At 40.2% G+C, this 27825-nt stretch overlaps 1 protein-coding gene across 1 annotated transcript in view; it reads left to right on the top strand.

Moving 5' to 3' along the window:
- Positions 1 to 25938, top strand: part of UBE2R2 (ubiquitin conjugating enzyme E2 R2) — a 32312-nt gene extending 6374 nt beyond the window's left edge. The window contains exons 3-6 of the mRNA XM_063453821.1: positions 19640 to 19726; positions 21301 to 21398; positions 23202 to 23336; positions 24535 to 25938. Coding sequence (XP_063309891.1) covers positions 19640 to 19726; positions 21301 to 21398; positions 23202 to 23336; positions 24535 to 24754 — 540 coding nt within the window. The 3' untranslated portion in view covers positions 24755 to 25938. The remainder of the gene's footprint in view (positions 1 to 19639; positions 19727 to 21300; positions 21399 to 23201; positions 23337 to 24534) is intronic.
- The last annotated feature ends 1887 nt before the right edge of the window (positions 25939 to 27825 follow it).

The following is a 27825-nucleotide window of genomic DNA, read 5'->3' as shown; positions in this document are numbered from 1 at the left end:
ATTGTAAAAGGCACAAGTAAGTAAGAAAGTCATTCCAGTTTTGGCAGGGTTAAAGGGACACTATAGTCACCAGAACAACTACAGCTTATTGTATTTATTCTGGTGAGTAGAATCATTACCTTCAGGCTTTTTGCTGTAAACACTTGCAGACTGGCATAAAGATAAGATTTTACTATATTTGGGGGGGGGGAGCTAGAATTTTTTTTTATTTTATATACACTATAGGGCAGTGATGGCTAACCTAAAAAGCTAGCTGAGCATCATGGGAAATATAGTCCAGAAAATATTTATGGTGTCAAGGTTGGCCATCACTGCTTTAGAGATTGTATAATTTATTCTAAAATACCAGTGTACACATTTTCAATGAATAAATTATTTCAAATGATCTCCATTCTTGTGGCTGTTTAACCAGTTCAGCCTTAAACACCTGGCAGGGGATAGTTGACATGCCACCTTGTACATTAATCTGTCTTATACTGTATCTGCATGAATTCTTAGATCCTGCAAGATAAGCATTACTACATAGTAATTCCTCTGATTTCTTCCTGATAATTTGGGGGATTAATAAAATTTGTTTTTAATAAGATATATGATAAAACACAACAACCATACCGGTCAATCCCTTGTAAGGATAGATCTGAGTATTTAGTAGCCCTGTGGAAATAGGACTCTTAATGGTGCCCTGAAAAACTTAACTACCACTATAAATGCCAGTAAAGGATAAACTGCACTCCAGGCATCATTTCATACCTTACAACTCATCAGTGCAGTATTGATCGTTCGAGTTGACGCGTGAAATGTAAACACCTGGAATATTCCGTATGGTCACGTTTATTGCCTGGATGCTGGACTGGTACCAGGTTGCCAAACACAAGTTGGCAGGCCTAGAGTTCAATAATAGGCACCGATTCCAAGTTTAGTCTTTATCGAAGCCTCTGTGGGTTTTTTTTTTTTTTTTTAATACCCATGACCGCTTTTAGTGTACATTTGTATTTAGAATACATACACCTTTTGCCTTCATATTGAATAACTTGTGCACAATGAGGGGGGGGGGGGGGGGGGTGGGAGGATCACAGTTTGACCAAAAGGAATAGATTTAATTTATCAAGCTACTTAGTGGTACAGTGAAAGGGTACACGCATATGTGAAAGCCCAATGTAAACATTGAAAGGTTAAAGGGAACACTAAGGGCATCCAGACCACTTCATCTCATTGAAGTGATCTGGGTGCAGTGTCTCTATTCCCCCTTAGTCCGGCAATGTAAAACACTGCAGTTTTAGAGAAACTACTCTCTTGGAAATGTTGCACTTTTAAAAGTGCAAGAGGGAATTTCTACCAGACAGGAACTAGTGGTGCTTCCTGGAGTTCCACTGCGTTTGACTCTGAAACAACGCTGGACACCCAGCATGAAGAACCCTCTGCCCTCCCCCCTCTATCTGCTAACGTAGGGAAAGGCGGTGCTGGAATTGGGTAAGTAAAAAAAAAAAGTGGTATTTAACCCTTTTACAAAATTAATACCCATTAGTGTATTACTTTTATACAAATATGTATTTCTGACACTAAAGTGTTCATTTAAGGAGACAGAGCAGTACAGGTCACTTAATGATATAAAGTGGTTTGAGTGCCTATAGTGTCATATATTTCTCTTTTTAATATTTATTGATTTATTTTTCTACCATTTAGATAATGGTCGAAGTCTGTGATTGTACCGTTTCACTGACTCAGAGTGTCTGGGTGCAATTTGAGCCTGCGAGGTTAGGGAAAGCATGATGTGTGGGCAGAGGAGAGAAATTAAAAAAAGATTAAAAAAAAAAAAAAAAAAAAAGGAAATTGAAAACCAAATTAGGAACTGGCTGAATAAGTAAAATGAGGGTATGGAGTGTGTGTGCATAGACGGTAGATATAAAATATGCACCGAAATTACATTGGGCATCTCCGAACAGAGTTCCGGGCAGTCCGTGGCTCATGTAATGGGAGTGTAATTAACCCCTGGCACACAAGTGACTGTCTTTGTATATGAGACGTTTTCGAGTTGAAACTCTACATATACAGACTCCTACAATATGACCTTGGTGATTGGAGTAACACTTTAAAGTTGTCAATTCTTTTTGTAACTTCTCCACAATCCCCCAATTTATTTAACAAACCGAGTAATTTCACAGGGGAAAAAAATACATTTGAAAATTCTTGTTTTCAAAGCAAAAATGTTGTTGAAGTGCATGAAATGTAACCTATTTATATATTCTCCCCATTTCCTTGATCTCAGCCCTTCTTCGATATCTGACTCTTGCCCTTTTTCACTTCTATAGTTCCTGACTTCCAACTATAGCTTCACCCTTCCAGTTCCTCACATCCTGTATGAGCAAAGTAATTAAACATTTGTTTATTTTTTCTCCATTTTAGTTCTCCTTTTGTTTCTTATTCCTCCATTGCTCCCTTTTAACTTCCCTCTTTATCCAGTTTGTCAGTTACAGCTATAGCTCAGTGCTTGTTGTCTGTCACCTCCATACATCTTTGCCATTCCTACTGTCCTGCTCCTTCACTTTGCCCTCCCTCACTGATAAATGGCTCCAAGAGTCTGGTGCCTGTTTTCCCACTATTATTAACATTACCTGCTGGGGAAATGGCACATCAAGTAACTTGCAGCATGCAGCAGTTATTTAATTTAGAAGTAATGGCTAACCTGTAGGTAGACAATGTGTGCCACATCAGAGGCTTCTAAATGTGCCTCTGGCCTGCTAATACTGATATTTATCCCAATTCTCATTATGGGCAACAATATTCATAGCGGGAGAGGGGCAACTTATCTCAACCGCATGGATTTTACTTTTCCATTCATAACAAAAACAAATCCTTGCATACATGAGTAAGTAATTGCATAACACCTAATATTAAGAGAGCCCTCAACAAATGTTGTATATACATAGTCTCTCATGCCCAATATGTCTCTCACACATGCATTTAACTAGCAAATTACTCCTGTAGGATTTATACAGCCTGCTCCAATTGATGCTTACAGATAGTCTTGTTTATGGGGCAGTGGATTTTTGCAAATCACTGTGCTGGCAGAGTGCAGGGGCAGCTGATTTTATTAAAGGGACACTATAGGCACCCAGACCAATTTTTATTTCAATGAAGTGGTTTGGGGTGATACGCTCTCCTTGTTTTAACACGGTGGTTGAAAACCTTGCCATACTGCAGGAATGGCAGTGTTTACGTCACAGAGATAACCTGCTTCTAGTGACTCAGTATGACCGCCAATGGAGGTGCTCCTGTAAAAATGCAGAGTGAAACCCAAACATGAAGACATTCAAAAACCATTGGTCTTAACGAGGAAAAGCATACATGTTACATTACCAGAGAAAAGGAGTAGAATCTACCGAGGTTATTAACTATAATGAGCATTCTAAGTGAATTTCAAATTTAAGGTCAAAGTAGCTGAAGTAACTCTGTACGCACCAAAACCCACTACTTGAGCGGAATGCGGTAAGCACTATAATCACTTCAACAAATTGCTGATGCTCTCAACCAATCACTTCCCTCTGCTTTGGCTTGAGGAGGACAATAGCTTGGTCTCCGCCTTTTCATACTTGTAGGCTGAGTCACAAGCTGCTGGGAAATCTACAAATCTCTCCTAAATGTGGAGGAACCATTTAGTAGCGATGCGGGACCTGGTGCTCATGAACACCAGGCACCAAAACCATTTCAATCCATTGAAGTGGTGAAGGTGCTTACAGTGTTCCTTTACAATGTAGAGGTTATGGTGCTTGGAGTGTACCATTAAAATAAAATGAATTAAAACAGAACTGTAATTGCAGCAATATGCTCTATTTTAGCCTGCTCTCTTCTGAAACACCACTGTGTCCTTTAATTGCTGTGTTCTGTTGGTAAAATGCAGTAACTGTCCTTCATTATGTATGAGTTTACTGGCTTCCTGTAGCTACTGCTCTACAGAGTAATTTACATCCAATAGGTCATTCAATCCTAGACCAGTAAATGTAGCTGTCAGAGCTCTACATAAATTATATAAAGGGGTTTGCATAAACTTTATTTTATTTTTGCCTTTCTTAATTGGAATCTATTTTATTTCTTTGCAGGGGTATACACTTTAGTTGTTCTTGATGTTTATTTGGTGGGGGTGCGGAAATAGAGATGCAATTGAGAGAAGTGAGGTGACATTAGTGACTGATCCCAGGAACCAAAGACTAAAGGTTCTGCCTAGATTTGTGACCTCGAAGGAAAGAAGACCTTTGTAATTTGTGCCTCACTCCTATCCAGAATAGGAGAAATATTATGTTAATTCACTGTTCTAACTTAATCAAAGGTGTGGAGTACACGGCCCAGGACATATTAAGTTATTCAAATTTGAAGAAGTAGCAGAAGTCTGTGTGGTGTTTTTGGATTTTTGAAAATTGTGTTTTTATTTATTTTTCTTCTTCCCTCCATCAAACCTGGAACTAAGCAAGTTAAACCGAGAAAACCAATGATCAGGAGTATCTGGTAAATTTATAGCGTTACTTGTTACAGATTATGCCAGCACTATAGGTGATGGAAAGGAATTATGATTTGTTACTGTGAAACATTCCTGTTGACATTGTTTCAACATGGGAGTTTAAACCATGCAATCTAAAACATTGCAGTGCTGTTGAAACTGATGTTTACATTTCAGGATTAAATAAACGGCTAGTGACTGTCTTTCTGACCGAACTAGAACTGCTAGATGTCTTTCATATGAAAGGACTCTTATCTTGTTCCACCGCGCTGATTGACATGTACTGTTGAGATATTGTCAATGTTCAGCAGTGTGCAATAGTCCGACAGACTCTGAATCGCAAAAGACCCCGTAATGAGTTTCAAACAGTTGATGTGAAGGTCCGCTTCTATCTCCGACCAAAGCCCTCTGTACAATGTGTGCCCCATCGCCATAGATTGGCATGAATGTTGTCGAGATGTGATTTACCTGGAGCTTTGTGAAGCACCACAGAGCCCGAGAGGAAGGCAGGTGAATTGACACTGTTGATATTTCCAAAGAAACTGCAGAAATCAATGACTCTCCTGTGCGACCGGTACTGAATGTTAGGTGTCTTTCAGATCACGATGCGTGAACCACTCTTCTTTCTGGAGGAGTTCATGCCAGGGATGTATGCTCTCCGTTTTAAAATGTCTGTAGAGCACAAAGGCATTGAGTTGTCGTAAGTTTATGAAATGGTAGAGGTGCCTGGTAAGAAGAATGAGGCAGTCTCTTCTTTGGGCCCTGCTGGATTTGGCTGCTGCCACAACCACTCTGCTGATCAGCCCTGCCAAAAACCCTTTTGCCTAAAGTTGGGCAGAACACCTTCTTTAGGGACGTTTGGGCCTTTATTTAAAGTGAAGGTTCACGTGCTTTTGTAGCTCTTGTGTGAACGGTTCTCTGAACAGGAGCCCTTGAGCTTGGGGGACCAAATCCTTTGTTGCAAGATCAGAAAGTTTTGAATCCATGCGTAAAATCTGCGCTTTCGCATTGCCTAGCAGACATGGAATGTTGCACCCATTCTTTGATGTCATTTGGATCTAGTTGGTTACCTTGAGACAGGGCTTGATCTAAAAAGTAGAGTATCTTTACTAATGGGATGAGGATATCTCTGAGCTTATCTTGCATCATTTTAAATCTGTGTTCAATGCCTTTCCTCGGGTAACGTCCTGTTCGCGATATAAAGATGATCATGGTTGTCAAATGCAGGGGTCTGGCATATTTTGTCAGGCAAGGTTGATTGGGGGCATTCTGCCCACAGGTGGTTGCGCACCAGGTTGTCTAATAAAGATTTATAAATTTAGCCAGGTGGTTTGGTAGTGACCATTCTGAGGATCTAGGATGCTTTCTATAGATACTGTGGGCCAAACAGTGGATCACCACTGGTGTCCAAGAATATGTTATCCTCTAGTAGAGAAGGATTTTCTGTGTCTGAGCTTTGCCCACTACTGAGCCCTGGATGTATGTGGATACGCGATGTCCTATCATTCTAGTCGTCATCCTCTTTAGAGTCAGAGTTTCCTGCTTACCACTTGTCAAGGATTGAGAGTGGATAAGGATCCTCTTCATCAGAAGAGTGAGTAGGCAAGCCCGGGACATCCTGGTCTTTCACTTTTGACCAGAGCTTTGACTATCAATTTGGTGCGGAGACAGGGCCGTGCCCCTCCAGTGTTGCCAGCCAGTAACTTCAAATCCTTAGAGGCATGTGGTGCATTCTGCTAGGTAGTGTGTGAGGCACTATCTATCTCTGTCTCTCCATCGCTCTCTCAAACCAACAAGGTTATGGTGGGGGAAAAACTTGTGATTGAAAACCCCTTCCACCTGAAGTCTGTGGATAGTTAATACAACGTTGAACAAAAATCTGCACACCAGTCAAGCCATAGGACTTGCTTTTCCACAAATTTGCAGTGATGTTACTACCACAAAAGGATTCTGGGTGGGCATATGCATATTAGTTTAACAAACCTGTATATCTCAAAGCGCAACTATCATAGAATCCATAGCCCGAGATCCGTTCTTTTACCTGTGCTGTTGAGGAGGGATTTATTTATGCTATGGCTTTATATAGGCCCCAGACAGTGTTTTTTTTTTTGTTTTTGTTTTTTTTATTATTTATTTATTTATTTTTTGGTTATTATGATTGATGTCAATGTTTCAGGTTTTTGTTTTTGCTATGCCTATTTGTTGCTTAATCATATTGGTGTCTGGGTTTAAAAAAAAAATTATTATATAAAGCTTTGCATACTTAATCAACCCATGTTTAAGTGGTATCTTCATGTTTGCTTGTACCTGAATTATGAAACCTCAGCACGGTTATAAAGAGGTTAGTTCAGTTTTGTAAACTAGATTGTTTGCAATTGGTAAAATGTACAGTCACCTTGAGAAATCAGTCCACGTTGCTTGGGATTCTTGTTTTTTGTGTCTAATAATGAGCCACTCTGCTTCAGTAAATTGGTTTAATGACTGTTCAACCATTGAGGACCTGTCAACAACAACAACATTCACTTGGACTTGCATAAAACAGTCTGTTCTTGGTAGTGCAGTAAACTCAGACGGATGAAGTTATGCTTCATAGAGATTCAGTTTCTTTAGGGAGTTCAATTTCTTTCTGTATATTGATTAGTGGGCAAATCCTATAACCTGTATCAGAGTGGTTGTGGAGTGTCTGATTTTTATTTGTTTTGGATATTTCTCCTTGAATCCTTAAGATTTGGTCTTGGTTCAACTGAATCCATCTTCAACTATGAGATCCCATTCGAGATAGCAAAGATTACTTTGAGTTCAGTTACCTATCAATTGCTAGCAAATACAGTGAACCACAGAGGAATATTGGCAACTCAAAGCAGGAGGTTTGAGGGCAAATATAATCTTCCAAATTTGCTTATGGTGACCAGGAGAACTTTGAATGTCAATGGAAAAATGTGCTGACCATAGAGAGGTCCCTACAGGACATGACCTCCAAGAAAACGGAAACCGACATTAGTTTGGGAGGTGTTTGAATCTGGATGGATCTAGGTCCCACTGGGGAATAGCTTTTTAAGCATTTACCTGAAGTTAGATGCCGTCAGGCACCTATGTTGAAATAGCATCCCATTGGGATAGCGCAAGTGTGGAAGTCGGTTCACGTTTCTTTAGCAACATACAGTAAGTCTGTTTCTCAACATATGTCATGACTTAAATAATCTATAAATAGAATGTGCTTATTTTCTTGTTACAGCCGTCTTGCGAGGTATATTTAGTGTAAATTACAAAAAAAATAATTCAGCAGCGAGTGTTGGTTTAAGACAATAGAAACAAATGATTATGTGATAAATTAATCAGCAGTGTTGTCAATTCCTAGTAGTTTAACCCCTTAGTGACCAGACAGTTTTTCAATTTTCTTACCATTTGGGACCAGGGCTGTTTTTACATTTCTGCTGTGTTTGTGTTTAGCTGTAATTTTCCTCTTGCTCATTTACTGTACCCACACATTATATTATGTATAGTTTTTCTTGCAATTAAATGGTCTTTCTAAAGATACCGTTATTTTCATCATATCCTATAATTTACTATAAAAACGTTTTTATAAAATATGATGGAAAATCTTTTTTTAAACAAAAAAAACACTTTCTAACTTGAACCGCCAAAAAACACCCATGCTAAACACCATACCTATGTATAGGTGTGTCAGGTTCTCTGGGGGTTAAAATACCTTATTTGGAGGGTGTGCATTCCAGTTTTCCAACTTGGGATTTTCACAGCTGGTCAGCATGCACACATGTCCTATTTGGGAAATTTCTGAAGCCGGCCAATGTAATTTACCTCCATCAAAACATATATTTTTGAAAAGAAGACACTCTATGGTATTTTTAAATGGTGGTATTTTAACACTTTCCATGCACTAATTCTACCACCAGTATTTGTTAAACTTTTGAGTAGTCATTTCTTTGTGTTTTTCTCTCCCATTGTACTTTAGGCATGGTTTCTCAGTTCCTGTTATGTGTTACTGACCAAGAACACCCTAATATGTGTTCAGCAACATCTGCTGAGTACAGTGATACCACCTATGCATAGGCTTGTTGGGTTGTTTGGGGGGGTGCAATGCCAAACTTCTGACTTGTTTTTTTTTCAAATTTTACAAATCTTCTTTGCCTGTATTCTTTTTGGGGGCATTTTTTACACGTCCCAATTTGTTCTCTTGCCATGAACGTGCATATATTTCAAAAGTTGACACCCCAAGGTATTGTATATGGAGTGTTGTGATGCAACCGTTTTAGCCAAAAAAATTGGAAACATTTGTGAATTTTTCAATTTTCATTTTTACACTCACATTTTTGAGTGATTTTAGGGGAGTCTGTTGTTGTTTTTTGCACGAAAACACTCCAGGTTGTTTTCTGCATGGCCTCCTGAGTACACCCATGCATAGGTTGAACTTGATCATAAAAATTGTCTGGCGCAGTAAAAGTAAAAAAAAACAAAAAAAAAACCTCGAACAGTAAACTTAACCAAAACCTAACAAAAAAATAAATAAATTCCCCCCCCCCCCCCCCCCCCCCCATATGCTGGTTATAGGCCTTAATGCACACTGGCTTCCTCGTGCTCTCAGCTTTGCCACGTACAAAGACCTCCACAGTCCTCTGTGTGGATGGTGGCAAGAAGGTACACATCCTTCTTGTCGCTGTACTTAACTTCCTCTTGGCGCAGAGCTGAGGTCTACCCCCTTCTTGGCCGGGTGCGTGCATGTTGTCCTGGGAAACCTGCGCGGTTCCTTCTCAAAACAATACAGTAGCTTGAACAAAGGGACACTTGTATATAGACAATTTTATACAAGTTCTACCCTTTGTTCGTCAGGGGAAATATCAGATCCCAGACAATCTTGCCACTGGTTCCCATATGTTCTGAGCAACCTGGAGGGTCCAGGTGGCTGTCCTTTCACTCGTACACCCAGGAGGCCTGAGTATACCCAGTCTCGCTATCACAGAGCTTATACACCTTTACACCATACCTAGAGAGCTTGGAAGGAATCTACTGCTTGAATCCCAGCCTTCCCTTTTACTTCATCAGGGATTCATCCACGCATACATTCCTTCCAGGTGTATAAGCCTCTGCAAACCTGGCAGCAAGCTAGGCAATCAGGGGGTGGATTTTATACAGTCTGTCAAACTGGGGATGCTCCATAGGGGGGCATAGGCTGTTTTCGCTGAAGTGCATAAAATGTGGAATCGTTTCATACATCTTCCTCGACATACACTGGGAGTAAATGGGGGCAGAGCAGATGGGGCTACTGCTCCAGTAGGAGCAGATGGAGGGCATAGTCAATGCCCAGAATTTTTTTCAACTCTGGCACATTGCTGCTGTGCCAAAAAAAGTCATGTTTTGAAGCACGGAACTGATGGGCACATAAATTGGTTTGGGCGACAATGTTCCCCAATACATCATTGCCCAGAAACACCTCTATAACTGTTGGGGGCTAAATCCTGCGACATCCACGTTGATGCCAGGATTTGCGGTGAAGGGAAGGATATCTGGCGATGAGGCGCTACCCACTCCTGAGCAGCACGTCTCCTTTTGGCCTAGGAGCCACAGATGCATCATAACTAGCAGCAGACACTGTGTCTAGTGATGTATCTGAGCACCTGGCGTGGTGAAAATCAGGGTTGGAGTCAGACATAGACACGCGTACGCCTCCTTAGCGCTATACAACCTCTGTGACATGATCACAATTACTTTAGGTATCTGTCACAAAAAAAAGCACAAATTAAATGCACAGACGGTAAAATAAGTGCAGCTGTGCAAGAGCCAGTGATCTATATCATGATCACTAGCAGGATAGAGGTTAATAGCTCTGAAAAGAGACTTGGGTCTCACAAATTTCTTTATTTTTTTTAAATGCAGACCGCAAAAAAGTGCTGCTGTGCAAGTGCCAGAGATTAAAACATTATAATTTTTATTTTTATTGATGTTATTTAAGTCTGCTATGTCTGATGGCTCCCGATGCTCTGCTACACTGCCGGGCACGTAGGGCAATCTGGAAGTGATCCCTCCTGGGGAGCGATCACTCTGCGGCCTGGCAGTCAGAGGTATTGCATGATGCCTTGACATCAAGGCATCAATTCCAGAGTTCTTATTTGCCTCGGACGAATGAGGACCTAGTACGTCTGAAGTCATTATGGGGTATAGGACACTTACTGCACAGGATTTATTTATTTTTTCCACGATATGGTGCCTTTATATATATATATATATATATATATATATATATATATATATATATATATATATATATAATATATATATATTTTTTTTTTTTATGGAACTTCCCATTTCCTCTATTTAATGAACAAAGTAAGGGCCTCTCTGGGAACGTTCCCATGTAACCAGTGTAATTGCTAGCCTTACAGTGTTTAGTTACTGCCAAGATTTGGTTACAAGACTAGTTTATTGGCTACCTCTTCAGTTAATATTCCGCAGCTGTTATTCCCATTTACTAAGGGCATATGCACAGTATACGCTGTAGAGATTTATGGGCTTTAAAGGGACACTAGATGGTATTTAAAGTTCCTGCAAAAATCTGCTGGATTTACAGTGCCCTTTATGGACACAGCAATGCTTTCTGGGAGCAGTAGTTTAGTTGGCAGGTTTTTTTTAGTCCTTTACCAGCTGAACTACATCCATTAAAAACGGGACATCCTGTCTCAACATATTCACTTGATTGATCTATACATTTGTTTAAACTACTGCTACCCCACCTATTTTCAAGCATTGGAAGGGTGCAAAAACAATGGGAATATATTCTCAACCTACCTAGGAAGCTGATCCAATCAGCAGCTCACGTTGAACAACATTGTAAGACCCTTTACCAGTGGTATATGTTATCCAGCTGCCTACACAATTTATACCCCAGTACCTCCCCACTGTGCTGGAGATGCGAAACAGAAATGTGATCTGCGCAACATGTGTGGTGGCAGTGTAGAGTCCCCTTACCCTTTTTGGAGGGCCTTACACACCAAAATCACACGATTTAGTGGAGTGCACACTTTCTCCACTCACACATGGTCTTCTGGATTTGCTAGACATCATACCAAAATGCAAGATGAAATTGATCATGCATGTAGCGCTGACCCCGCTAAGAATAGTAAGAGCTTGGAAATCAAGTACTGCACCCTCTGTTAAAGAGGTACTGTCTGAAGTTGATAAACGCTCATTTGAATGGAACCTTCACCCCATATTCTCCCCAAATAAAACTCACCTTGACTTATGGCAACTGTGGGACACATGGAGATTGAGTACCTGATCCCACTCTGTCCAAACAAACTTGTACTGGTCTTGTGACTGTAAAGTCCCTGTACATGCACGAAAAGCTGTGTTTACTTGCTTACAGGTTAATGTTGGTGGATATTGCGAGCCAACCCATAAATGATTGTGCGTATGATCACTACTTGATACAGCATTTGTGTACGAAACTGAAATGCTGATCCCCTCTCCCCCTCCTATTATTTTGGAAAAAATTAACTTTCAAATGGGGAAAGAAATAAAACGTGGCTATCTGGACTGTCTCATTGACCTTTTTCTAGGTTTAGCAATATAACAACATCTAGATAGGAGGATGACTTATTTAATTTAGTCAGGACTTGGCAACCCCTTGTTCCAGTTTCCTGAATTGCAATTTTAACTTTAAGTATTTTTAGCAGTATATGCTGTCTGTATATGAACAATACGTTGTTGCCCATTCCTAGATATTGAACATACATGGCCTCCTATGTGTTCATGTATAAAATGTCAGTGGCACATGAGATGGCAGGAGCAGGTCAGCTGCCTAGTGCTTTGTGTCCTTTTTATGTTTGGTGACAGCCTGCTCATGATGAAAGATGTCAATGGTTGTTTACCTTCCTGTTGCCCTCTGCGTTCTCTTGGCAGCTGCTCTTTCTGGGTCATGCCTGGCATTGCATCTCCCTGTCACCTGATTCTGGACACTCCACTACCTATCTTCAAAATAACCTCACCCCATTTATTTCCACTCACTGAGTGTTGGGGGAAGGGAGTTTTTATTTAAAGGAACAGACTGAAAGTAATGTAACTAATGTTTGTTTGAGTAGTTGTTATTGTTTTGATGGACTGACCCCCAAAAAACATTCTTCCTCAGTGTTATGGTGCATTTTTATATATTTATTTAATTTTTTTTTTTGCAGAGGGAAAAAAAATACAATCTCAGAGTTAAAATTTATAACACTACCAAATGTTTTCTTACATCTGCTGGTTTCTGCCGTTGTTGTTGTTTGGCTGACGTTTGTCCTGTTCCAGTCCTCACACACTCGGCAGATGTCAAAAAGCATGTATCTGTAAAGTTACATATCTATCTGTTTTGTTGTATTTTTCAAGTGCCCATATATGTCAATGTGGTATCTGGAAACGGCACATTTTTTTTAAAATTATGGTTACAATTTTGCATAAAGTGAGATTAATACACATTAAACATATGTCTTTGACACCTTGTTAAAGTTGCAGACGAAGTTTGATTACGCTAGCGAACAGCATGGTAGGGCTTGGTCTAGATTTTGGTCCTGGCGCTTATTGGTGGTCTATGCGGGTATGTGCTGGTACTGCTCTAGTTGGGTAGGAGCTTCGCTATGGTGCGTGATGGGTTAAACTTGGTGTTGCGTTGCATATGGTTCAGTGCTCAGAGCTTGGACTGTTGTCGTAAAGCCTGCACTCGAAGATTAATAACAGAAGCCTTGCTGCTGCGGCTATCTGGTAAGTAAGCTGCCAGTGCTCCAGGTCTGCTTAGGTTTGGTTTGAGGTCTATACTGTAGTGCTCTATACTAGCTCTGTTTGGAGAGACCCTGTTACCCTGGGGGGTGGTGGTGGGGGGGCTGTACAATGTTTGGCATAGAGGTGTTGTAAGTGGTTAGTAGTTAACAGTGTGGGTACTCCACAACAAGGAGCACCTGTAAAGTTCGATAATTTTAAGAACAGGTCAAAATGCATGCAAGTTCAGTCAGTGGGAGGAATGGTTCTGCTGTGAGCCGGTGGTATTGTGGTCCTCTCCGGTATTAGCGGCTGCATTTGCCACTGTTTCGGCCCGTCTGGGGACGAACGGGACCGCTGGTGTGGTGCTGGTTTCTGCAGGGGGCTATGGAAAGTCCCAGGGTAGACAGCAAGTCTTTCGCCCCCTGTATGTCCCGGATGTTGGAAACCGTGGATCCGTGGTGGACTAGCAGTGTGCGTGAGCCTCTCCAGTTGTATTGTACCTTGTGCTGATGTAGTAGGGCTGTAAAAGGCTGGAGTGAACGTTGCCATGCCATAGTGGACCCTGACAGGTTGGCATAGAAGGAGAGCTGCATGTTCTCGAACTGGTAGGGTGAGCAATTCCTTGTGGCTTGCATCACCGCTGTCTTGTCTCCATAGTTTTGGAAACGTACCAAGAGGTCTCGCGGGGCTGTGGCTGGGGCTTTGGTTGTTTGGCAGCCGAAACATTCTCTCTATGGGCACTTGCCTGGCTTGCTTGGGAGGTAGGAGTGCCTGCATGAGTCTCCGTAGCACATGTGGTAGATCGGACTCCGGTGCCCCGAATTTTAACATTCAGGCTGCACCTCTGATCCTCTAATGCTGCAATGCGCTGCTCATGGGTAAGGTGCTGTTTCAGCTCATGCACAGTTATTGTAGACTTTGTATTTGTTGCTTGTTTTGCCGAGATTCTGTCTCCAGTGTACTCCGGCGTCCCGTCAGGCCCTGCAGGTCTTTACGCAGTTGGGCCATGTCTGCCTGTATCGTGAGCTGGAGCCTTGCTAGTAGCTCCTTCATGACAGCGGTGGTCACTGGAGAGGAGTCAGGTCATGGGGGAGTCTGAAGGGGTGCTGTCCCAGCATGTGAGTGTTCTGCTTCCACCTCCGTGGTAAAGTCGTCAGAGCAAAAGTCGCTGTAGGCGGCCATGTTTGGGCCCTGGGCGCTGAGTGCATGTTTCCAGAGGTCTCCGATACTCTGGTTTTGCCACGGGTTGTTATGTTTGGGCTTTTTAGTTTTCCGGCCCATGTTGGTGGCAGTTGCTTGTGGGTCGGTGTGGTGCCGGTTTGGTTGGGGTAGGGCTGTTTGCGGGCCCAGAGTGTTTGTTTTTTGCAGAGCTCGTGTTGTGTGCGGCCATTCAGGTCCGTTGCTTGGCTCCGCCTCCTTTATTTGTATTTTTCAAGCCTCTGGCTGAACTTTTTTTTTTTTTTTTTTTTTTTTTTTTTTTTACTATTTCTTCTGTTGAAACAAAACCAAAAGTTAAACTCAAATTTAATTTGTAATCATAAAGGGGACATCTAGGCACCATAACCCGTACATTACATTTTTGTGATTTATGGTACTGGTACTGTTTGGCTTTGGGAGCCATCCCCCAGTATGGCTAAAACTGGGGTTCCCAAAGATAATAGTTGTCCTGCTTCCATTTGCCAGAATTACTAATGCAGAAGAACATAGAATGTGACGTCAGATAAGAACCATTCGGCCCATCTAGTCTGCCCACTTCTACATTAGCGGTTATGATTTCATCCAGTGAAACGTATGCATTGGCAATCAAGGGTAACAGGGCCATGGGTGCCTTCAGGAACACTTGGTGTGGGTGAATTAAATAGTCTTCGACATCTTTGCTTTTGAACTCCTCAAACTTAACAATTACTAGTATTGTCTACATATAAAAAAGTGAGCATTTTTATTATCTGTTTGAGATAGTGATTTAGAAACACTGGAAATTTGTATTTAATTTAAAGGAACACCTCAAGCACCATAACAACTGTCGATGGCTGTTATGGTGCCAGGAATTCCCTTGCATCCATTCATTGTAAGAAGACAAGCTGTTTAAGAATAGTTTGACCATTTACCTGGGATCTGCTTGGTGCCAATTGCTCTAGATGCAGGGTGCACATAACCCCATTTATTTTGAATACACCCCTACTTGCTAATGTGCCATGTTCCCTGAAAAGTACTTTCTGTAATGAATATGGTTGTAAACCTAAAATACACATTGTGACATCCTTGGATATTAAAGGGGGTGGAATAAAAAAAAATAAAAAAAAATTGATAGCTAATTGGGTTGTCTGATAAGTAGTATGGTTTGCAGAACCTTTCATGCTCTTAGATATGTGTTGGTGACTGTGTGTGATTTGTAATTATGCATGGTGTGTGTGTGTGTGTGTGTGTGTGTGTGTGTGTGTGTGTGTAGGGGGGCAAAAAAAGGACAACAAGGTTAAGCAAGAGAAGCGATGAGGGGAAGTGGTTAAAATACACCTGGTTCTGTTTATTGATCAGTGTCTTCCAATGCCCATTCCATGCTGTTTGGCATCATACCTTGACCAAAACTAGGTATTAATGCAGTGATCCTATAAATAGTGAGACTCCCTTCCCAACCAGCATGGTTTAGTGTTTCAGCACAGTCATAATGGAGAAGAGCTCATTACTTTGTGTGTTTTATGTAGTTTTTTTTTTTTTTTTTTTTTTTTAAAGCTGCGTGATAATGAGAGGGAGGATGAGGTCTCTTTAATATATTGGACTGAGATTTGGTCTGTTTGTTTTCCTGGCCCTGGGTACCCTTATCTGTGCTTTGCTTGTCTGTTGGACTCCTGACAGTAATTCTTGTGCTATTACTAGTCCAAGCTCTGTTCTTTGTTTGAAAACACCCTTGTCAGCAAAAGGCATTTTGATATAAAGTTTCTATAAACTCTTTAAAACACGTTATTTGGGGTTTATGTTTATCATATGTGTGACATTATTATTTTGTGTAATACATTTTTAAAAAGTGTTTGCGGGTTGTTTTTTATTTGGGCACTTCCGTTAACCTGCTCAATAATAACTTCACACTTTTTTTCACAATTAATTCAGCCCTTTTGTAGAGTAACCAGCTGTGGTTAAAGCAGAAGCCTATGGCAATTTCCTCTTGGCACAAGGAAATACTGTAGCAGTCCAAGTGCCCACAGAATTGCTCTGGGCAACTTTGTATGAGCTGTGTGTATCCCCCTCTTACACTGCCCTACGGCTACCCGCAGTAACTCGATTAGAGAACGTATTCCTTTTCATTACCAAACATTAGGCTGAACTTGCCTCTTTGTAGATTTGTTGTCCTTTGTGAATGTTTGTGTTTTTTATTTTTATTTTATTTTAATGAAATTAGTGATCACATTTAAAGGGCTTTTTATTTATTTTTTAAACCTAGCATTAAAGCACATGGTGTAACTTTTTTTTCTTTTTATATTTTAATAATTTGCCAACGTACATGCTTTGTTGAAAGCAGATGACTATGATCTATTCAAACCCATTGCCTAGTTTTAGCCCAGTCCCGTGAACGGAGAAATAAATGACTTTTAAATGCATTAACCCTTAAAGGGACAGGGAGAGGAGCAGTTTTCCTTAAGGGTTAGAACTTAGTGTTTTGTAGTAATAGTGCTGGGAACCATGTCTTTCATATGGGACACTCAAATCCTATTCAAACTGCTCTGTCATGCTCTAGGTCATGGGTCCTCGAACTACAACTCCCATGATTCTCTGGCTATCTATGTAATTCAAAGAATCATGGGAGTTGTAGTTAATCAACATCTGGGGGGGCCGGAGTTTGAGGACCCATGCTCTAGGACTTGGTAATCTATGTAGTACTTACTGTCAGCGACGCTGTACGTGTGTCAGTTATGTGTCGGGCACACTGTTCCCAATTCTGATAAGGGGAAGTTCATGGTGCACATTTTTATTGCTGAAATATTTTATATAATCTATTTCTGTTTGTATCTCTTCTTGGAACAGTGTCTACTTTCACATAACCATGTATAGCTCACGCAAGCTGTTGCTTCATAAATGTTGCTTGTTGCAAAATATCAAGGACGATTGTCATCACTCCACTTTCCTTCCATGCCACGTTGTGCTGTCATTTTGGCAATTTAATTGGCATACAGGGGTGATGTCAAGGTGATTTTCTATCACTATATACTAAAAATTATATTAATTATATTTGTGTGTCTCTGAGAAGTTTATTGGGATGGCTACAGCCTCCAATCTCCTATTTGCAATCTTTCTATGACCGTGCCCTATTCCTGAAATGTGCTGTGTGGCCCTGAATTGTCTGGCGTTGGGGGTATCTGTGCTGATTCCGCTTGCTGACAAGGCCCGCAGCAATGAGCAGTCTGGCATGGAGCCCAGCTTTGGAGCAAGCCTGTTGCTGCACAAGATCAGTGTTCTGCCTCCTATGTGTTCAGCAACTTAACCTGTTCTCAACCGAAGGCATTTCCACAGTCAAGGTTCTGACGATGATTAACCCTGCAAGTAAGGTTTTCATTCTCACAGGTCAGAATTCTGAATCCTTTTAGTAATGCACCTTATCCTGAAAAAAGCCTTTAACTGGAAAAGGTAATTTGCTCATTCATTCTGGTCTTGAACAATTCTCATGGCTTTCCAGTTACTAGAGAGAATTCAGTTTGTGTGATAGTTGAACATAGATTGTATACATAATTAGTCCAATGATTTATGAATGTGCGTATTTTTATCGTAAATAGGTTTTTGTTAAAGGAGGATACAAAATGGTTATATAATTCCATATTTAGAACACTGTGAGAAAGTTGCTAGGTATCTCATCTGACAAAAATGCAACATATTGAGACCTATGTTACTGAAAATGGTGTATGGTCCAATGCAGGGATCCCAAACTCGCGCTCCCCTCCTGTCTTCCTAGATATTGATAACCTTCAACTGCCAGAATTCTTTGAATGCATCAGATGGCAGAGAATAGTGGGATTTGTAGTTTAGTAACATCAGCCAGTGTTTGAGACGCCGAGTGTAATGTCTCTCTGTCTATCCAAGTATTAAGCATTGTGAGGGCATTTGTAAGCGAAAAGGCAGCCATCATCGGTTATGGTTATTTACCTCAAAGGCTATCCAGGTACAGGGCCTGGTCTGCGGCTGCTACTGTGGTCTGTTCTCCTCCTCTGTGGATTCCACTTCATAAGTTCTGCAATGAAGTGCTCTCGCATGGCTTCCTCCCAGCATTAACACACATTAGGGTTGCTCTTTGCAGTCACGGCTAGTGCTGAATGCTACCTGAAGAATCAAAATCCGGCAAGCTCAAGAGTAGCAAAATGCTGCCCCTCCCTTCACATGGGCGACTGGCCGCCCTAGAACCCTTGTCGGACCTGCTGTTTGGGAGAACATCTAATATCCCTAGCCAACCTGTTTGGGTCTGGCAGCCTCACATGTCATGCAAAGGCGTGCTTTAGTGTGCTGACACCAGCCTTCTTACATAGACCACGTAGTTAAATTTTGTTGGCAATCCAAAATTAGATTGCATGTGGCAAAAACATAACTGACCAGTTTTACTGGAAACTGCAGAGAATATAATCTGTAGATTTGTTTAGTCTGTGTGGTGCAGTCCCAAAAATGTCATGGTCAGGGGTGCAAGGACCAACAGCAAGGCTACATAGCTGAAGCATTACAAAAAACTTGTAGTGGGACATACCCAGAAACAAAAAATAATCAGTTTTAGAGCGATATTTTTAATGCCATTTCATGATGTGTATAGAGGCTTTTTTTTACTTAATAATTCTCACAGTTCTGTAATGTCTTCTTGTGGCTATGGACACATTTTTGTATTTTCTATCCGTCTTCCAAATGCTGAAAAAGAAACATTAAACACTAAAAAGGAAATTTAAAATCAGATGGTCGAAGCCTTTATAGAAACTGCCTGTTCGGACTAGTCCATGGTTCCTGTAGGTTACCTGGGATATTGGTTACTGGTGCATATTATAAAGCCAATAAATATTGAGAGTGCTCAAACAACGCTACTTCCGACACTGTCTGGGCTATCCTGATTAAACAGGTTCCTTCCTAGGACTGGTGACCTTGGGACATGTTGCATTGGTAAGTGTTTGTTTGAGCCGGGTTTTATTTTTGTGATACAAGGAATAACGTATCCTATGCTAGCCTTCAAAATAACTAGGCCCCAACCAGAGCTTCTGCGTTTGTATACAGAAGTTCCTTTAAAACTGCCATATCTCGTGTGTGTGTGTGTATATATATATATATATATATATATATACACCTAGTAACCTTTATTCATAAAATAAGTGAAAAATCCTGTTTATTTTCCATGTATGTGCTCTAAATATTTTAATTTTTTCCCCCTCCCCCTCTTTTTTACAGGCTCATATAAAGTTTCCCATTGATTATCCATACTCTCCGCCAACCTTCCGGTTCCTGACAAAAATGTGGCATCCCAATATATATGAGGTAATACAAACCTTCTTGTATAATTATAATACTTATAATACTATAATACCAGAGAATCCTGGAGTGCCCTCACCCCATCACGTGTCGCTAAAGGGGTTAAAACCCCTTCAGCCACTTACCTGAATCCAATGCCGATGTCCCTCGGTGCTGGGTCAGGCTCTGCCCACACTCCTCCCCCCGCCGACTGAGGAGACCTAGTGCGCATGCGCGGCAATGGCAGCGAGTGCATTAGACCTCCCCATGGGAAGGCATTATTCAGTGCTTACTGATTCCGGCAACGATGGAGGTCCTCATGCATAGCGTGAGGACGTCCAGCGTCGTTTAGACGACCAAAATTTGTCCTAGAAGACGGAAGTCCCTCTAGTGGCTGTTTGGTAGACACACTAGAGGAGGACTTAACCCTGCAAGGTAATTATTGCAGTTTACAAAAACTGCAATAATTACACTTGCAGGGTTATGGATGATGGGAGTTTGCACCCAGACCCCTTCAATGAGCTGAAGTGGTTTGAGTACCTACAGTGTCCTTTTAAAGAATGACTCCAAGCATCATAACCACTACACCCCGCTGAAGTGTTTACAATGCCCTGTCCTGGTTCCCTGTAACAGAACAAACCGTTTAGTAACGGTTTGCCTCCTTACCTGGGTTCCCGCCAGGCTCCTGGTATTCTCTTCTCGCTCGTGTCTAGCTTCCGGCTTCTGAATAGATGCAGATGCTAGAAGTCGATGCAGTCTCCATTCATTGGCTTAGAGCGTCTGCTGACCACTCTCAGACAGTAATTAGCATAGCTTTCACCAAAAGGTTACACTTAATATGTGCTGCGTATTACAGCAAAATGCTGCGCACACACAGACTCCAGGCACCATGACAGGGGTCAGACGTCTGTCGGTAACGTATATCCATAACATCTAACATACCTAAATGGAGCCCTAGTGGCCTATATTGAATGGCCTGAAAACTGACTGACCGATTTGAGTTACAATTCAAAAATCACAGATGACCACGTAGATTGGAATCTAATCAGCAACATCCCAAGAACTGGTTGTGTTTTTGTTTACTCCCTTCAGTCTCTCTGCTGGAATTGATGAGGATAAGGCCTGAAATCTGGCCAGTTGGTGGACTCGTTTTGAAAGTGCTGCTATCTCTCTTTTGCTAATCTAATAGTCTGTATTTTCTGTTAACCTTTGATTTTACAACTCCCCCTCCTTTTCATGAGTTTAGACAAATCCCTGTATGTTGGGACGGCCATGGAATATACTTTTGAAGTAGTTACCAGGAAGGTTTGTGTGTGTGTGTGTGTGTGTGTGTGTGTTTTATTTATTTATTTTTTTGTTTTTTTTAGATGAGATGTTATACAATGCATTGATTTATAAATACCGCACCTACTCATTTATAATTACGTTTATCTGGTGGTCATAGTAGAATTGCCTAGGTAATTCTACTGCGTGGCTACTACAATGAATTGGTCTGTGATTGTCTATTTTCCCCCCCCTCATATTAGAGGTACCCCTCTTCTATGAATTTAATGTTCTCTGTTTTTTTTGGTTTTTTTTTATTTTACCTTTTATTTTTCTAGAATGGAGATGTTTGTATTTCAATCCTTCACCCGCCTGTAGATGACCCACAGAGTGGCGAGCTACCTTCGGAGAGGTGGAATCCCACCCAAAATGTCAGGTGAGTTAATTTTGTGAATGGCTTTTAAGAGGGTGACCTTGGCAAGTCATTTCAGGGCAATGTAACACACCTCATGAATTTGTCTGCATTGCCTCTGACAGAGGGGAAAAAGTCAGGGAAGGAGAAAATGTATAGGCAATATAACTGTGTGTGGGTGTGTAATGGTTTTATTGCACTATTTTAGGTGTGGAAGTAAAATACTTTCTTCATACATTGCACATAAACATTTGGTGGATGTGTTTATATTTCTTCACTTAATGTATATGGTCACAATGGTTGAATGTGTTAAAGAGCAAATGTTATATTGGTCATGAGCGTAAGGTGCAAATCTTATGTATATGGCCAATGTGAACGTTTTTTATGTACCCCCATCTTGTACTTTACGCACATGCTTTATGTGCTCACGTTTTGCAATTTATATAATTGGTCAGTGTTTGCAGCTTGTTCTGCGCGTATGCTGGTGGCGATTAGTTGAATTGGCATATGTGCTAACCTTGAACTAGATTGTGCTAATTGTGTTTGTAGTTTGATACTTTATTTGCACGAGGTAGGTTTTGGCTTATGTTGGATAGATATTTTTTAGTTTTGATCGGGGGCTATAGGCTATATTGGTGGCACTCTTGTGCAATGTCTACATGTATTATTAGGCTGTTAAAGTTTTGCTTTGGTTTTTGGTTTGCTTGTTTTTTTTAATTAATGATGGAGGGATCATATTTGTTAGTATTAGCTGTACTTTGGCATAAGGTAAGGACTGCTAAAGTTTAGACTGACAATTTTTTTTTTTTTTATATTAATCGCTACTGTATTTCTGATCAGAGGTCAACTGTTTCATTGTCTCAGTATGTACACTGCGCAGTGATAATATAGTTGAATCTGATGTGGGCAGCCGTATGCATGCGTGTGTTTACAATGTTAATGAACTGTTGTACAGCTCATTGAGAAGGGAAGAAGGCAGGCATTCTCTAGCTTGGATCGCCCTGCCACTCTCACTAGCTCTGTGGAGCTATTAGAAGGGAAAGATCACCCTCAATTATAAAAGTACTGATTTGATACTGGCACTCCTATAAACCGTTAATAAATTACATACTCTAAACCCGGGGTCCTCAAACTCCGGCCCTCCAGATGTTGCTGAACTACGACTCCCATGATTCTCTGGCTATCTATGTAATTCAAAGAATCATGGGAGTTGTAGTTCAGCAACATCTGGGGGGCCAGAGTTTGAGAACCCCTGTTCTAAACACTTCAGACACATACATCACTTCAGCTTGTTGAATTGCTTGTGTGTTACTTAAAGGGTGTCCTGCTGACTCCGGCATTTGACGGCTAGATATGCACATCTACTTTTGTATTTATTTATTGTGAATCGAAGAGTGATATTTGTAAGTGGGGGAAAATATCCATTGAATTACAGCACTCCTGTACTAACCACCTATAGAAATATATATTCAATGTTTCACCCTCCCAAACCACAGCACCAAGCTATCACACACATTGTAGGTGGTATAGGGAAGCCTGGTTGCACTGGAATATTAAATGGCATGAAGAATGAGTTTAAACAGCCCAGAGGATTTTATATGTATTTTTTTTATATACATGTGATATGTGGGACGATGGTGGCTAAGACAAGAGTGAGGGCCTGGAAAAATGGTCCACCTAATGGAGACCTGAATTCTTACTTTTTACTGTAACATACTTGAGTCGAAGCAGCTAGATACTTGGTTATTGCATTAAATACAATTTTAGAATTTTTTTTTTTTGCAATTTTGTATTTAATTTATTTTAATTTTTCCTCTCTTTTTCTAGGACTATTTTACTCAGTGTAATCTCACTACTGAATGAACCAAACACCTTCTCTCCAGCAAACGTAGACGCATCTGTTATGTTTAGAAAGTGGAGAGACAGCAAAGGGAAAGATAAAGAGTATGCTGAAATCATTAGGTGAGGAAAATTGTTTTTATTAAAAACCTTTAGCATTGAACCTATGACACTCAGGTCAAAGGTAGCATATGGTGCAACAGGGACAGAAAATATGCGTGATATGGGGGAGATACATAAATACACGACTATGAGAAACTCTAGCGTTTTATTGTGTTTGGTTTACATACAACATGTGGAATGGGTTTTACCGGAACATTTAAACAATTTAGGTATACCTCGAATGAAAATGTGTATGCATTTATCATGTTTCTGTTTAAAAGTTCCAATTGCAAATAGAATTCAGAACTTTTATACACTACAATTAAAAGGATATACTCCCCGCACATGGAACTGAAGTTATTTGTGTGTGGTGTGTTCCTTTTAAAAGAAAAATGTACACAGAATACACTTGCATCCATTTAATGTGATGGCTAACCTTGACCACAACCCCGAATTTGGCTAGGCATTGCTGTAAGTGCTATTCACGAACCTCTGTAGATTGTACATCATTATCATTACAGATTGGCCGTAAGTGAAAAGCTGCACTCTCTGTTTAGTAGCTTTCTGTGCAGAAGTAAAGCGGGAGTAGAGCTAAATTGTGTGCATCCCAAGTAGCGAAAAGATTGGTGCCATGATTTCTCTAAAGAAATGTCAGCAACAAATGGTATAGTAGTTATGGTACCAGGAATGCCCTAGCACTCTACCATTCTAAGTAGTCTGTTTAAGAACAGTTTGGCGACTCACCAGCGAGCATCCTTTAGCACTTCTGAGCAAAACCATGCCATACCGGAACAGATATTTAGTGGAGAGCATCATCTGAGCGTCTTCAGCCAATGAGCTAAGCCCTACACTGCCAGGCTTGACTCTGTGCAGGAAGCTTAGGCAGTGACCACTGCCTGGCAGACCCCAGGTAAGTAAATGGTTTGACTACTTACACTGGGAGGGTGCAAGGGCAATCCTGGAACGATAATAGTTGTCATTATACATGAAATGTTCCTTTAAGTACAAACTTCAGCTGAGATTGGAGAGTTGTTCGTGTTGTATCAAAGTATATAGAATGCAAACACCACTTTATCCAATGTATTACCGGTAATTATTTACTGTTCAGGATCGCATAAAAGAGAAGAGAGATGGTTATGAAGTGTATTCATATTGGTGTAGTCTTGTCTGATTTTATCACTGGCCTTAATATTCATTCATTGTGCTTTGTCTTCTACAGGAAGCAGGTTTCGGCTACAAAAGCAGAGGCAGATAAAGATGGTGTAAAGGTCCCAACTACACTGGCTGAATACTGCATCAAAACCAAAGTGCCTTCAAGTGATAACAGCTCAGACTTACTTTATGATGACTTGTATGATGATGACCTAGATGATGAGGATGAGGAGGAAGAGGATGCCGACTGCTATGATGATGATGATTCTGGCAATGAGGAATCATGACTTGGCTGGCAGCAGTCTCTTCCCTTTTCACAGCCTGATCCTTAGAACTTCCTGCGCCCTGTCCCACAGCATCATCCTGCTGCCCTACTTTCCCTTGCTGACTCAGGCCGCAAATGGAGTAGCGTTGACCTAGCAGATGTCCTGCTCACCAAAAGGTCATTTAGCTGGGATTTAAAGTAAAAAATAAAACCACAAACTTAAAACTTGTCTCCTGCAATCCTCAATTGTAACATTAAGTGTCGGACTCCATGTTTCTGGACTCTTTATGGAGAAAGGAGGTGTGGGGATTAAAGGAAAAAATAAATAAATTAAACACTGCAAACTCACAGGATCTTTGGAATTATCGTGCTGTACCCCCTTTCCTCTGGTCGATGCAGTACTATTTTACTTAGATTTCATAGAAATCACTTCTCTTGCTGTTTCTAAATTTTTTTTTTTTATTTTTTTTTTTTTGACCATTGGAAAAAAGGCCTCAAAATTTAAAATTGAACTGGAAAAGTCTTAGCTGTTGTGGTGTGCTTATGTTTTAGTTTTTTTGTTTTGTTTTTTCTTTTCCTCCGCCTTCTGTTCTGAGAAGTGATTCAGCACCACACAAGCAAGACAAACTACTGACTGAGAAGTGTTGAGATCTTGCCAAGGCTTACCGTCTATAAGTTTCTACCTTTTTACGTTTACCTCAGCCAGTCTCCCAGGGCCTCAATCAGAGGAGAAATTGTAGACGTCCTGCCCACCTCTGACACAATTAGCCACATGGGCACCTGCGTCTGTGTCGCCATGTGTGCTGATGACATTATAAAGGATATAAACCTATATAATCCTATTAAAAAAAAAGAAAAAAAAAAAAAGAATTACAACAGAGATGTGTTTTGATGTTTGCCTCATTTTGACAGCTTTTATTGCTACATCCCTTTATTTTAGAATAGGTCACCCAAATGATTGTGTTCAAACACTGTGTGCAAGAGGTCACGGCTTGGCTTTGCAAATGTTTTGTTTGTTCATTGTCTTTTCCTTTTTTCTTTTAAATTTTTTTTTTTTTCCTTTTTTAAATATTTAGTTTTGCGTTCTAGCACCGATGGCTGCAAAAGGGTATTCCAGCAGTAATAGGGCTTTGTGATATCTTTGTATGTGGGTGTCTATCACTGTTGTAAAGCAGAAGGGGACAAATAAAGATGTGAAATCCAAAATGGCTGACTTACTTTGGGGTTCCGTTTTAAATTCTCCATTATATGAAATGTTTGGCGAACTTTGCTATTGCAAACTACCAGGGGGTAAAAAGTGGACAAATAATGGGGTGTGGGGATATCTATTGTTTTTGGAAGTTGATGTGTAAATATAGGGTCTTAATTATGGGCTCTGGTCAATATGTGGTCAGGCTACCGTTTAGTTGTAAACATAACATGTTTGATAAATAACTGCCTGGAACATGTATATCCTTTCATATCTCACACTTTAAAAAAACAAAAAAAATTGTGGGGGAGGAGGGAAAATTTTAAGCACCAATTCGATTTACAGTTGTAATCAAAAGTATTCAACACTCATTGAAAATCAGGTTTATTGTCAAAATCCCATCTGAGGTGCGGTTTTTCTAAACTAAAAAGATTTAAAATGTGTTAACCTTTCTTCATAACTAAAATGTTCAATTCCTTTTTAGTAATTTTGTAACCCACCTCTTTCTAGTGCCATAATATATTTCATTGATTTTATAAAGGCAACAATTATATTTTGTCCTGAGAGTTAATGCCCCTTTTTTAATACATGACAATACCTTACTGACCGTAGAAACTTCTGATTGCCATTGCTCATTGTTGCCTAGTTTGTGGTCTTTAACAATTCCAAAAGCCTTCCCATGTGTCATCCCTAATTCGCTACCCTTTAGGGTGTGAGTTGCTTGTGCATTCTTTAACCTGTAGTGCATAACTTTGCATTTGTCTAGATTTAAATTGCATCTACCATTTCAGTACCCAGTCCCCTAATCTATCTAAATCCTTCTGCACAGAAGTGATATCCTGTTCACATTGTATTAATTTATAGAGTGTGGTGTCATCTGCAAAAACTGAATTTCAATGCCTATTTCAAGATCATTTGTAAATATGTTGACTAGAAGCCGTTGCAAAACAGATTCCGGAGGGACACCACTTTTGTCCAGCTTAAACATTTACCATTAATGACAACTCTCTGTACTCTATCTTTAAGTCACGGTTACAAGGATTTTCATCTAGACCAATTTCTTTTAGTTTGAACACTAACCTATTGTGTGAAACCATATCAAATGCCTTCATTCTTCCTAGAATGCACTCAAGTTAGTTTGACTTGACCTACGTTTCATAAAACCATGCAGATTTGTGTTAATAACAATGTTCTTCCCAATGAATTCGTGAAAATTATCCCTTTAATAGACCTTCAAGTACTTTCCCAGCCACGTATGTTAACCCATTTAGGATAGAGGCAATTGTCCAAGTTATGAACCAAAACAAAATCTAGAATTTTAGCTATCGGTCTGTTGAACCAGAATTTACCTCTTTCATATTAAGTGCACCCACACTTGTATATCATTTTGTTCAGGAGCAATAAGGATTTGATTTCACATAAAATATTTTATATATATAAACATAATTTAGTATGAATAAAATCTAAAGTGTGAGGAATTTAAAAAAAATAAAAGTTTTGCAGTGTACCTGTGAATTTCATAATATTGTTGACTTTTTACATCAATGACACACATTTGTATGCAGTGATGTCCCACGAGTATAACGATGACCCCCTATGTGCACCTTTTTATAGGGTTTTGGAAAGTTATAGGATCAAATATAAGGCTTGCATATTAAATTCTGCTGGGATGTTATAGTATTTTTTTTTTAAAAAATGTTCTTCATTCCAAGTGTATTTTTGTGTGTGTGTGTGTGTGTATATGTATGTATGTATGTATGTATGTATGTATGTATGTATATGTGTGTGTGTGTGAGATCAATATATGAGAGAGTGGGGTAAAGTGACACAAAAGGTAAGGAAGTAGAATGGTATTCAATGAAGACTTAGTGTTTTTATTTTATTTTTTTGAGCCATTAACCATT

Source organism: Pelobates fuscus, chromosome 5, assembly GCF_036172605.1.
Source record: "Pelobates fuscus isolate aPelFus1 chromosome 5, aPelFus1.pri, whole genome shotgun sequence".
Classification (NCBI taxonomy): domain Eukaryota; kingdom Metazoa; phylum Chordata; class Amphibia; order Anura; family Pelobatidae; genus Pelobates; species Pelobates fuscus.
The sequence above is the reverse complement of the archived record's forward strand: the minus strand, read 5'-3'. Positions and strand labels throughout refer to the sequence as shown.